The following is a 13,494-nucleotide window of genomic DNA, read 5'->3' on the forward strand; positions in this document are numbered from 1 at the left end:
GTAGTAAATATAAAGAAAAACAAAAAGAACTTTACTTTCCTATGTTAATACAGGTCAATGGACCCTTTCTTCTCAAAAGGGTTGATAACACCAATTCTTAGCAATAAACATAAGGCACTTGTTTAGATTACAACATCACTGCATTTTTTTTTCCACTTGTTTTTCTAACCCTGTTTTCCCCCCACAGTATCATTTGGAATTAAGAGTGAATGAGGCAAACGTGAGATGATCCAGTTGATACTACTCAAAGTGGCACAGTACAATGTTTTAGGGGTGATGTCTGGACATAAAATGAACCCTGTCAAGGTCCTCTGACACCAGACAATGTATCCACTATCAAGTAAACCTGAAAGAAAATAAAATATTTATTCAATATTTCCAGTAAAATTGGGTTGGAATACAATATACACGTTAGGAATTTAGCTCCTCACGGTGGCATCTGCATCAAGAGTTCTGAGTACTCATGAATATTCATTCTAAGACAATCTACATCATTTGAACATTGTCAAGGCAAATATATGAATTTCATTTTAATATACAGTAGAGTTTAAACATAATTCACACGTACACCCCCTATCATATGGCTGGTGCCTCCTCCAAACACCTCATTAGTGGCAGAGGTAGCACTAGTGTTCTTTCCCAACAATAAGAACTTCAGTTGCCACTCATAGGAGAAGTTGAAAAAAAAGTTATTTGTGTTTTTTTTTTTTGCCATCTGTTAAGATGTTCCTGAGACAGGGCTAGTTAATAAAACATAACAAAGCACTGGAGTTCAGTTTGTACTTCTCTTTACATCACTAAATTGTTAGACTAGGATGTGGACTGCAGGTCATGTACTATGAAAGGTTGAGTTTAGCACAAGTGTTCAATCAGTAAAAGGATCAGGTTTCCTGGAAATTCCCTTTAGAATACCCTTTCTATGAACTAAAAGTACCACAAAAAGGTCAATTATATATACAATCAATTTATTTTACCTAATCGTATTTGCTCAGATCTTACAAACGCAATGAGAATACTGAGCCTGAGACTGTTCTCAATGTACAGGTTTAACATTTTAAGGCTCATTTTCTCAATGAAAACAGCAATTTTCAGTTTTGCTTTCAAATAATGGATCATGAATTACATTCATAGTACCTGCCACCATCCTAGCCCTCACTGAAATCTTAATGCAGGAGCAGCACCACACTTGCTTTCCGGAATTTCCCTGACGCCAGCACTCAGCCCATTCTACACAGCTCCCCTCTGCACTAGCCTTACAGCAAATACACTGCCTCTGGCTTGCACCTCTGTTTCCACCTGTGTATTTTCACAGAAGCCCAACACAGATTAGTTGAAATATTCACACAACTGTTTTTCAAAACAATTTATTGCATCATATTTGGTACCTTATGTTTGACAACAAAAAGGAATTACATCTGTAACTGCAGGAAAAAGAAGCTGGTCTGTTATTGAAAAAAAAAATCTTGGGCCCTTTAAAAATTACAAAGTCTTGGGCTTGCCTGAAACAACTGAGCAAGAAATATATTCTTAGAAATGTAGGGCTTCAAGTATTACAAACCTGTGACACTGTGGAAAAATTCCAGAGGTATCTAAACTGCAGCACTTTTTTTTCTGCATATCGTGAACAAGGCCTGCTGAGGTTTTAACTATTAGTCTCTTGATCAGTCATAGAATGGTAGTCAGGAGTTCTGCTCTTTTAACTTCAAGCCATGGTAGATTTTCTTTTTTCACTCTTGGGTGAAAAAATTCATGCTTGCTAATTAGTTGGTGCCACATCACAGTGCATTTGGTTCTTGCATTACAGTTTTAACAAGTTTGGCCAAACCAATGCTGAACGTTTTGCATTGTTATTTTAGTTCTTCAAGTTTTAGTTAAAATTGAGATTGTTCCAACTGGTTCCTTCAGTTAAAAACTGTGGTACAAGAACACCAAACTGATCATGTACAGTGAATTTTGGAAACACAACAAGCGTATTGAACACCCTCTAGGTTTCTTATAATTCTGCTTGGTATCTATATGTCCCAGCTTCTACAACATCAAGCATCTGTTGTAGGTTTCTCTGTAAATAGTGATTCACATTGCATACTTCCTATGGTCAGAATCAACCCCGTAACAAAATCAGTCAGATGCTAAAGCCCCAACAACTCTTTGTGCTCAGTGAAAGAATCCAGTGCTAAAACAGCATTTATGCTGTCTGAGATATAGTAAAATCTCACAAGACAAATTTAAAGTAATATTTCTGCCACACACCTGCTTTGTTAGCTGTTAACAGCCTCCAGATTTTATATAAATTAGTTTAAAAACATGGGTGGGTAGGTAGGAATAGGATAAGGTATCTTTTTTTAACCCTCAATTTTAGCAGCTTTTAATTTTTTAAGAAACTGAACCTATATCCTGTAATATGTTAGATATTTTATATATACTTTTTCAGCAGGATAAAAAAACGTAAAACACTATTTGAAGGCAACAACATTTACTCTTCTCATTCTGTGTAAGTTAGAGCAATGCAGCAGGTGCGTGACAAAAATATTATACACTAGATATGGTCCAAAGTCATTCCATTTGCTTGTTCAATGATGTTCAAATTTCATTGGCCAGTTCTTCAGTTTCTGCAGAACTATCTCCATTAACTGTGATCTTCATATCCTCTTCATATCCAGGAGGCATGAAAGCCAAAGCGTAAGGGAAAAGCTTATGACAATTTGCTCTATAAACTTCAGCAGCTTCTTTACAATCTCCTAGGCTCCCATCACACAAGGCTTCTAACACCTCCATACATGTCTAAAGAAAGAAAAAAGGTCATGTTATAACTTGGCCAAAAAAAGGTTTTACTGTGAACTTCATTAGACATTCCATTATCAACAGATTTCCAAAATAAGAGGCAAATGTACATATTTAAGATAAACAAAAGCATTTACTCCCACATATACATTTCATTAGAATTAGTTTCTTCAGAATTGCAGTGTTTATACAAAAGGACGGATATGTATAAACAGGGCTAGGACTAAGGTGGGCCAAGCAAAGTGTACAGGGTGCTACATTTAAAGAGTCAACTCACTCTCAGCAAATGTCCAACTCCAGGCGGCAACATTGCCTCAGCCTAGCCTAGCCCTGTGCATAAATGTCGAAATTTACACGCTATTGTCAATTACTACACTTAAGCCTTTAAGTTTTTTTTGGAGGCTTAGAGCCAGTTGGCAAAATTAAACATTTTTTTTCAACCTTGCATTCAAATGAAAGAGAACCTTAAGGTATGTGCAAGAAAGGAGGAAAGAAGGTCTCCAACACAAAGTGCACGTATGCAAGAAAAATGTGATCATGAAAATTGATAACTCTTTCAACCAAACCCCTACATAGTTCTGCTTTCTTTTATTCTTAAATGATTCATGTTGACTTGCATTTCTCATGTTTTCTTTCTTCATTTTTTTGCTTGAAAACACTACATAGTTTCCAGATATATAATACCCCACAAACTTTGCCAGTCTGGAAAGGTTCTAATCTAAATGATGCATTAATTAGCATCCAACAAGTCAAATTTTTCTTTCACAGGTATTTCCTTCATTTGCTATTAAGGGACTCTATCTAACTGTCTTTCAGCAGGTGCTTTTTTATCTGGCCGATTATCATACACAGTAGCTGTCCTTCATTTTTAGTCTAAACTACAGTCTGTATTTTGCAACACACCCATATTATCTTTTTCTCTACTTAATCCTCATGTTATAGTACAAGCTATAAAATGAGCATTTTAATTTAACCCTTGGTAAATACATCTTAAATATGTCAAAATCTTCACTGAGACCACTGCTTGCTCAGAAATGCAGATATGAACTGAAATCCAAAATTTAACTATGGAATGTACATATGATTTTTCTAAAACATATTTCTCAAAAAATTATTCTAAGTAACAGATGTGAAACTAGTTACTGAATGCCAAGTAGCTTGCTGCGCATGTGCACGCACACACATAGTCCTAAATTAACTTAAGATAAGGTGAGTTTCTGACATGGATTCATAATGGTTTGGAGAATAATATACATAAATAAATTATTCTCTTGGTGGAAAGAGAAACAAAAAGTAGTCAGGTACTCTAACAGAGAGATTATGAAAAACTCTTTACCTGGAGGTTTCTGTTAGTGAGGGATTCATCAAGCGTTGTTGCCAACTCTATAGCTCGCTTCTGACTAGAAGGATCTAAATAATATACCATTTTGGCAGCTAAAGGAGAAGAAAAAAGGAAATTTGTTTTATTTCAAGGTAAAACCAGCGTCTTATCCTCGATTCATTCAAATATAAAATGCAAGGTATGTGTGCAGTGTGTGGCACTTTATTAGGAAAACGGGAACAGCCATTTTGAATCACTATTTAAAAAAAAAAAATGCTGAGACAGTAGACCAGAAATAGCCTTACTGTCCAAACTAGGAGAATGATTGTAACAGAGACTATGAAGAAATACAAATATTCTAATACTTGTCTTTGTGTGGTTGGACCATGGATAGTCTTCCTCTTTCTAAAATGAGGTTGATGGGAATACTTCATTAAATACATATGTTGGGGGAGGAGGGGAAGATGGTGGGGGGTACCCAATCTTGATGGTATGAGACATAAAGCTGAATTCAGAATTTCACTAAGGCATACGAAGCTGCTCTGCTTCTTAGCCAGGTATTTTAAAAGCACACTACTACCCATGTGGTCCCATCAAGTCCAGACTTTGGCTCACTAGCACAGAACCTTGCCAGATGACTCTTGCCTGTGAGATGCTTTCAGGTGTTCAGCATTGTCAAGTTTGATATCTTACATAAGCATGAGAAATGGAAGATGACAGTCACATCCAAGTGAATTTTAAGAGCACGTCGATGAGAAAAAGAAAAGAAATAGAAAGAAAGCTCCTCTTTCGTTGTATGTAATACACAGCTAAATTCAGTTATACGTGCTTCTCTGTAATGCCTATACTGAACCAGGAGAAACTACTAACCTTGATTCACAGTAATAATTTTATCTAAGAAATTTTAAAAAATTTATAGGAAGCATATTTAAGCTCCTGTTGCCATGGGACTAAAATGTGACAAATACACATTGCCTCTTCCACATGAAAACTGTGTAACCTTGTCATTGAGTCATTAAAATAAAAACAAGTTGTTTCAGAAGGCTAAGATAAGGACAAAACAAAGCGATTACCTGATAATCTGTGTGGCAATGAATCAGAATTCCTTTTCAGAAAAGTTTCATTAAAATTCTTTGGATTCGTCGCTCCAAAAAGACGATTCATTTCTTGTTTTAATACTGTTCTAACTGTATCAGGTAAATCTTTACTTTCACACACTGCTGAACAAATTAAAGACAAACTCTTATTAGAAGTTAGATACTCTGATAAAGTGTGTAGAAGTTAAATTATCTACTTGATGAGGCCAATGAAACAAAGCAATTATATACAAAGACTAAATAAGCCTATTGATAATTCAACATTTAAAGAAGAGTTTACCTATATAAATTTAAAGAGTGTGTGTTAAATAATCTATTTTCTAAAGGCACTCAAAGACATTTCATTGACTGATGATTCATTTCCAGAAAAAGAACAGAAAGAAAAATAGATGATGAAAGATGTAGTTCCACGGCCTTGTATAAGCCCCTAGGGGCTGCCTCTCTCAACTTTAAAGAGAGTCTGTAAAGCAGGGGCTTGATGGCACCTACCTGGTAAACAATGTCACAGCAAATATGTAGTGCTGAAGACAATAGAATTTTCCTCACCCTCTCCATTTTCTTCTATACCCAAGTAAGGCATTATAAAATTATCAATTAAAAAAAAAACATGGTTGACTTCATTGACCTTTATTTTCAGGGGCTATGTGAATTAAGCTATCACTATACAATAAACTCCAAGGAAGACCAAAGTATTTTCCTGTAATGAGTGCACAGTCATCGTCGTATTTCCAGGCTTTGAGATTTGGAGATGGAAAAGCTGACCCCCAACCTCTCTGGACTGAATCCTAGTTATGCTTTGTTTCAGTATTATTTTGGTATAGAGAGATAGTCTGGAGCTTTGAGCCAGACAGACCTGGGTATGGAGCTAGGCTTGGACAAATCATAACCTCTCTGAACCTATTCCTTGATTTGCAAAACTGGAGTAATATTTAACCCAGAAGGATTACAGTAAGGAAAAGCTACGTATAAAAGAGCTAATTATATAATAGGTATTTGATATACTGTAGTTACCATTTTTGTCACAGACTGAAAACATAAAAAGATTTTCCCTTATGGTTAGGAACTATGGTGGCGGCTTTCAAACTTTGACTGCAACGAAGTATTTGTATTCTCATGAATATGTATCCTATAAAGGATAACTTATTATGTGAAGCAAAAAAGTTTCACAGAACACTCACTGATCCTTACTTTGTGTGACACATGCTGATATTTTCTACTCTATTCTATTTTAGGTTTTCAAATGCTGGTAATGACCCACTAAATTGCTTTCATTGTCTCACTAATGAGTCACTACCCTAAGTTTAAAAAACACTCAACTCTTGAGTAGTAAACATCCAACTGAAATATCCTACACATAACTAGTAACTGAATAATTGATCGATATGCCCTTAGTTGGTTAAACAGCATTTCTTCTATCATTCTACAGAATTGATTCATTCAAATAAATAAGTACTAGTTAAAGAATTTAGCTTAACCTCCATTATGGCTGTACTTTCAACTTGGTTTTGGCAATTTATCAATGTTTGTTTTTCGGGGGGGCACAGAAGCAGAGACAGAATAGGAAGAAAAGTTGCTAAAATAGGCTATAGCCAATACAATAAACATGTCAAAAACCACAGCTGGGATTCTACAAAATATGTTATTTCCATGGGCCTTGTTGGGTTTTGCCTGAAACGCTTTCGAGACACTTTATGTGCAGATGAGAAAATAACTATATAGTTTGCATCATAGTTCATTATAGGTAGAAGCTAAGCTTTTCATGTTTTTCATTAACTTCATTTAACTTGTCTTCCTCAGATTAAACAATTTCCCCAGAAAATAAACTGCTTTTAAAAAAGCCCACTTGGGGCTGGTCCTGTGGCCGAGTGGTTAAGTTTGCATGCTCCGCTTCAGTGGCCCACGGTTTCACCAGTTTGGATCCTAGGCGCAGACATGGCACCACTCGTCAGGCCATGTTGAGACGGCGGCCCACATGCCCCAACTAGAAGGACCCACAACTAAAATATACAACTATGTACTGGGGGGATTTGGGGAGAAAAAAGCCCGCTCAATTAAAAACAAATATATGAACATATATCCATGGTGTTCAGGATGCATAAATAGGAAATAAATAACTCCCAACTTCCACTAACAGCTGTTTCCAAAATCATTTTCTCACTGATTCACAAAAGGCTTGTTTACAGCCGACTCAGTTTTCTTCCCTAAATCATGTAGATTGGAAGTATAATTTCCAGGAAACTACTAATTACCCAAAAAAACAAAAAATTCTACTGCAAGTAACACTTAGAATGTCCTGTGGAATTGTGTATAATGAAATTTTACCTATGCCTTTAGGGAAAGGAGCACCCCAAATGTCACAGGTTATTAGCTAACCCTTCATTGCTAAAGACTAGTGTGTGTGGGGATCAATCTAAAAATCCTTTAAAAGTGATAAAAACCAACCAAAAAATATTGAGTTCTCAGGAAAGTAAAATATCTGACTACTTAATTACCTTCCATGGTACAACAGTAAGTCTTGTGAATCAAGGAAGAGTAACAATTGGGGGGAGAGGAATAAAACCTTTGGTAAGGGGCTTTTGGTTTGAGTGCTCTGATATCCTAAAATTAAAATAACGTTTTATTCATGCTATTAGTTTATTAGCAGATTGAATAAATTTACTAATCACCAACTGTGAAAAGTTACATTGAATAGGGGATTAGCAAAAGGAGTTTCCCTGAGTTCCCAGGCTAGCCAGCATTTTTGTTAATAATTCGAGTAAAAAAATGTTCATATTTTGTGTGAGATAATGACTATTCATTACTAGGTTATAGCACACCCCACTTAGTGATTGCCACTTAAAATGACAAAATAGATAAATGAGAGTATTAAGCACGGTCTTTTTGGGGGAAATACTTAAGTACAGAAGAAAATTATCTCCAGATAAAAGAAATGAGATTGTACAAATGAGAGAGGAAAACGATATATAAGATTCATTGTAGATTAAGGTGACCAAATAATGCTAATTTTAAAAGCATGTGAGGGAATATAAACACATAAGGAAATAATAAAACAAGTGAATACCTAAGCTCCTATCTTTTACTTTGCACTGACCAGAAATGTAATTTAAATTGCTTTAAGTCCAACGACTTAAAAAAAAAAACAACAACTCGGGGCCAGCCTCTTGGCCAAATGGTTAAGTTCACGCGCTCCACTTCAGCTCAGGGTTTCCCTGGTTCGGATCCTGGGTGCAGACATGGCACCGCTCATCAGGCCATGCTGAGGCGGCGTCCCACATAGCACAGCCAGAAGGACCTACAACTAGAATATGCAACTATGTACTGGGTGGCCTTGGGGAGAGGAAAAAGAAGAAAAAAGAAGAAGATTGGCAACAGATGTTAGCTCAGGTGTCAATCTTTAAAAAAAAATACTTAAAAAAAAACTGAAAAACTTTAAATGGGTACCAAATCATCCTCATAAAAATGGGGGATGGGAATGTCCCATATGGTAAATGACCATATATGTGGCAGATATTAATTACAATGGTAGTATAACAACATTCTGCAGTTTTGGAAGGTACCTTTAACCATGTGAAAATGAATATTCACTTTAGAGATGTTTCTACAACTGATAAAATAGATGTAGACGCATTGTCTTTTCGTCCATACTCCCCAGAAAAGTGTTATTGGTGAGGATCTCTTTGCAAAGGAGTTACTACAATATAACTTAAGGTGACAAATGTGTTCCTGAAACATTACTTCAAAGTTAAATCTTTTGAAGTACCAAATATATTAGTTAAAGGAAGGAACCTTGTGAGGTTTAACAAACATGCCCCTATTTTGTGTCTCTCCAGTTTCACAAATGCCTTTACAGTACACACCTGTTCTTAACAAAGGTAATAAGCAGTCTACCCAACTTCATAAAAGCTTTTTAAAGAGACGGTGCACCTTTAACTACAAATTATCACTGCTTTCATTCCCCAAACTTAATCAAAATAAAGATCACTTTGTGACTCTCTTCCTGACAATGATGTGAGTTGAACAGCTGGAGCAATGGGCATGGTTAACAGGGACACTCAGGAATTCTAACTTTTATGTCAGGACCATTGTGCCTTTGTTTCTCTGAAGTCCATGAACATTTTAATTTTCTGAAACAAGTGTTGCAAGAAAATAGTCATATGTTCACAATCCACACATTCATTATAAGCAAATATGCTTAAATATGCCACTTTTAAATTCATATTTCAAAGGAAAGTCTCTAATTCCATAGGATTTATATGTATTATTTTACTACCTTTCAGGAAAGAACTGGTTGTATAAAACAAAGCATGTATGTTAATTTTGAAAATAGTTTAAGTGCACTCCATCCTAACTTGAGAATGGATTAAAATTATTCTAGCCTTAATTTTCTGATTCATGATTTCAAAGATTTTTTTAATATAAAAAAGAGACTAAAAAGAAACTTCTTTGGGGGCTGGCCCCGTGCCTGAGTGGTTAAGTTCGCGCACTCCGCTGCAGGCGGCCCAGTGTTTCGTTGGTTCAAATCCTGGGCGCGGACATGGCACTGCTCATCAAACCACGCTGAGGCAGCGTCCCACATGCCACAACTAGAAGGACCCACAACGAAGAATATACATCTATGTACTGCGGGGCTTTGGTGAGAAAAAGGAAAAAAATAAAAAATCTTTACAAAAAGGAAACTTCTTTATTTTCTCTAAATACAACAATTTTTTCTTGTATTTTTATGATATGCTTATATAATTTATTACTTCAGAATTTTAAAAAATTGAGGAAAAACATTTCTATGATTCAGTTTCTATAATAGGAATCATTTTTTTTGACAAGCATAAATATAATTTAAATAAGGCTTTACTTTTTCTTAGAAATCAAAACAATATTCTTATGGAACAATTTAGCATTTTTCAAAAGAATGATTGTAATGCCTGGTTTAAATCTCATTATGTTTATATAACGTATGGGTTCATGGAGCCTAGTATTTAGCAATGAGGTAAGTAACTTAATAGTATTTCTAAATTCTACAGACTGTCCTATTTAAGATTCAATTTTTCCTTCTCCAGTCACTTAACAATCAAAACAAGAACAGAACTACTTGACTACAGGAGTCCTTTTTTCTAAACTTAAAGCTCTTGTAGGAAGAACAATAATTATGTATGTTAGCTTGAATAAGTAATTTAATCTTCTGAGATCCTAGATTTCCCAACTATAAAATGAAACATAATTAGCATAAAATTCCACCTTTCATTCTCTAAAATTCTGTAGTTCTACTTCACATTAAAACGGATGGATCTCACCGTCAAAATATTTGAAAAGTACACTGATTGTTTTAAAGTTCTTTTTAACCTATATTTAATAACAAAAATTTTACGACTCAAACAATTGTGCTAAATAAGGAGATAACATCAATTTCAAAGAGATTCTTCAATTTTAGAACAATTTACTAAGAAGCTTTACATAATGAAATGATTCAAAACTTCAACTTACATGTAACTTTTTAGAAACGGAAACAAAGCTGATTCTCAAATATCCGGACTTGAATGATTCTGTCAAAATCAGGTAATGTTTCTAGTCTTAAAATAAAGACCTTCATCACAAAGAAAAGAATCCTGCTGTTTCCCCAAGCTAATTTAATACGCATTAGCGTTAAAATGATTGAGTTCATGATAAACTTATATAGATCACTTATACAGTCACTATCAACTACTGTAATCAAATACTTAAGTAACAGAAAACAAAAACATACCAGTACTAAAGAGTCGAATCATACACTCATGAAGCCAGGGATGACTAGAATCAATAGCAAATGCCCTCTTTACTGATTGGAGCATCAAAAGAAACTTCTCTATAAAAAGAAAAAGTAAGATATATTTGATCACTTGATAGAATAAGATGCCCTCCTTTGGAGGACTAAGACCTTACAAACAGAAAACTAATTCAGAGTCAATCACAACTCAACTGCGACATATGACTTAAGCACACAAATTCCTCAGATTAGCAACATTAGCTAGTACCTTCCACACAACATTCTTTAAGAAAAAAGGTTTTATGAAGTATAAAAAATTTAGATAGTATTCAACAATATTTGAACTAATGCTATATAAACAAAGAAATGAAATGTGAAGCCATTTCATTTCCTAAATTCCTTTAGTCAAAACAAAGGGATTTTCCCCACTACTTAAAAAACTTCATTGTTTATGCTTGAAACTATCTCCTTCCTTGTGTTTTGTGACATGTGAAATGATTTCCCTCCTACCTGACTATTCCTCTCCTGTCAATCCTTGGCTCCTCTTCCCCCTTGAAAGGTAGAGTATTCACCAAGGTTATATTTTCAGTCATTTTCTAATCTCTATCTATGTTACACCCCCACCCAGATCCCCCATGCTCCCCAAGTTTCAGTAGTGTTTCACCTGTTCAATGTAAATCTGCACCTGAATACTCACCATACTGCCAAGTCTCATCTATAATCACCTCTTTGAAGACTTCCCTAATTTGGTACCATTCCCCAAATGGCGAAATTCAAAATCTCAGGCTCCTCTAACAATTTCTTTTCCCTTACCTCCAACACTCAGAAAGCTAAAAATACTGCCACGCCCTCTGTCACCACCCATTTCACTCTAGTGCAGTGGATTCCAAACACTGGAGAGTCCTTCAGAGGTTAGAACATAGCCAAGAAGCCAACTGAATGGAATTTAGATTGCTCTTTCCCACCTGAAGCAGAACAGCTTTTATATTTTGTACTTTGGGGTTCCAGTTAAGAATATTTGTTAAAAAGGGAGAAGTACTAACTTAAAAGTTTTAAAATTACTAAACTATTTATTAAACTTATTTTCCAAATTATAACATAATTATTGCAGAAAATAGAAAATATTTTAATCAAATTCCATCAAGAGACAATCTCTGTTACCTTTTGATTTCTTCCCAGCCACTTTTCTTAATACCTTAATAGAATTAGGTAAATATCTTAATAAAAATTAAAATCAAACTATAGTTTTTCATCCTATTTTGAAACAATGTTATGAAGCAACCTTTCTCCAACATTATTAATTACTTTTGGTAAACATGATTTTTTAATGGATACTCTACAGAGATACCATTTTATTCAATCTCTTTAGTAGGAGAGAGACACTGTTTGGAGCAACAACCTTCTGTTGGATCTTACTAACCAGTTTCTCTTCCCTTCCATATGCTTTTTTTCCAATGAACCACTTGCATTACATCAATTCAGTATCATAGAATCTTCTTAGTATCTATTATATACAGTTTATGCATTCTAAACCTGGCAACTAAGACCCTTCATTGATCTTTTACCTGGCTCAGGGAATAACTTCAATATTATTTACAAACACTTGTGTTTTCTTAACGGATATTCTTCCTTTCTATGTACCTTTCCTTTTAGAAATACAATTCATCCTTCAAGACACACCTCAAACATCACATCTTCTATTCATAACAATAGCTAATAATAGCTAAAATTTATTTAATGCTTACTGTGTACCAGGCACTATTCTAAGCTCTATATCTATTAACTAATTTTATCCACACATGTACATGGTAATTACTGTATTTACCTTACTCCTAGTTATGTATGTACATCTACTGTTGATTTTAATGTCCTGGAAGAGACAATTGCATCATTGTACCTCCCCACAACATTTTGTACATAGCAGGCATTTCTATGAGGAAGCTGCATTGGCATTTGCCAAAAAATCCTACAGCAGTGGAGGGTATCAGAGTTTGGCGACTATATCTAAGAAATACAGTGATCAATTTTATCAGGGCCACTATACTCTAATTGCCTACCTTTCCTAAAGTAAATCTCAAAGGCAAAAAGATGAGTTTCTATCTTGTTCTTCACCAAGTTCTTCAACGGTGTTAAAAATTTAATAGCTTCTTCCAATGGAGTTTCAACCTAACAAAAATAAAAGATATTATACAAATGGAAGCAAGATTTTTGGGGGATGTGAGTTTACTCTTTCTATTAAAAACACTTTAAAAAAAGAAACAAAAACCACTTACCAGTCTCCCAGAAATATACTGTCATATTTTAACCTCCTGTAATCTAAACAAAGGGGATTTTGGAACTCTAGAACTCTTCACTGGTTTTTAACCACAGAGATTACATTATCTCTGGATAGAAACTATACAAGTAAGGAAGAAGATAAAATAGAACCAGGGAAAGACAATAAGAGAAACAGGTAAGATACCCAAGGGGAAAAACTGACAGAGGAGGGATGAGAAACAGGATGGAGAGGACTAAGAAGGAACTATAGAGAACATTACAGAACGAGTGAATGCTCTTTT

General features: G+C 35.0%; 1 protein-coding gene across 2 annotated transcripts in view; it reads right to left on the reverse strand.

Moving 5' to 3' along the window:
- Positions 1–10: 10 nt before the first annotated feature.
- NAA15 (N-alpha-acetyltransferase 15, NatA auxiliary subunit) overlaps positions 11–13,494 on the reverse strand; it is a 79,184-nt gene continuing 65,700 nt past the window's right edge. Inside the window, exons 16-20 of one of the 2 annotated variants that reach the window (XM_005607836.4) lie at positions 12,994–13,102; positions 10,937–11,035; positions 5,176–5,319; positions 4,118–4,215; positions 11–2,781 (exon numbers count right to left, since the gene is read on the reverse strand). In XM_005607836.4, the coding sequence (XP_005607893.1) occupies positions 2,581–2,781; positions 4,118–4,215; positions 5,176–5,319; positions 10,937–11,035; positions 12,994–13,102 (651 nt within the window). In that variant the 3' untranslated portion in view covers positions 11–2,580. Of the gene's footprint in view, positions 2,782–4,117; positions 4,216–5,175; positions 5,323–10,936; positions 11,036–12,993; positions 13,103–13,494 lie in introns of both variants that reach the window. The other variant, XM_001502496.6, reaches the window with a different exon arrangement.

This window comes from Equus caballus, chromosome 2, assembly GCF_041296265.1.
Source record: "Equus caballus isolate H_3958 breed thoroughbred chromosome 2, TB-T2T, whole genome shotgun sequence".
Taxonomy (NCBI): Eukaryota; Metazoa; Chordata; class Mammalia; order Perissodactyla; family Equidae; genus Equus; species Equus caballus.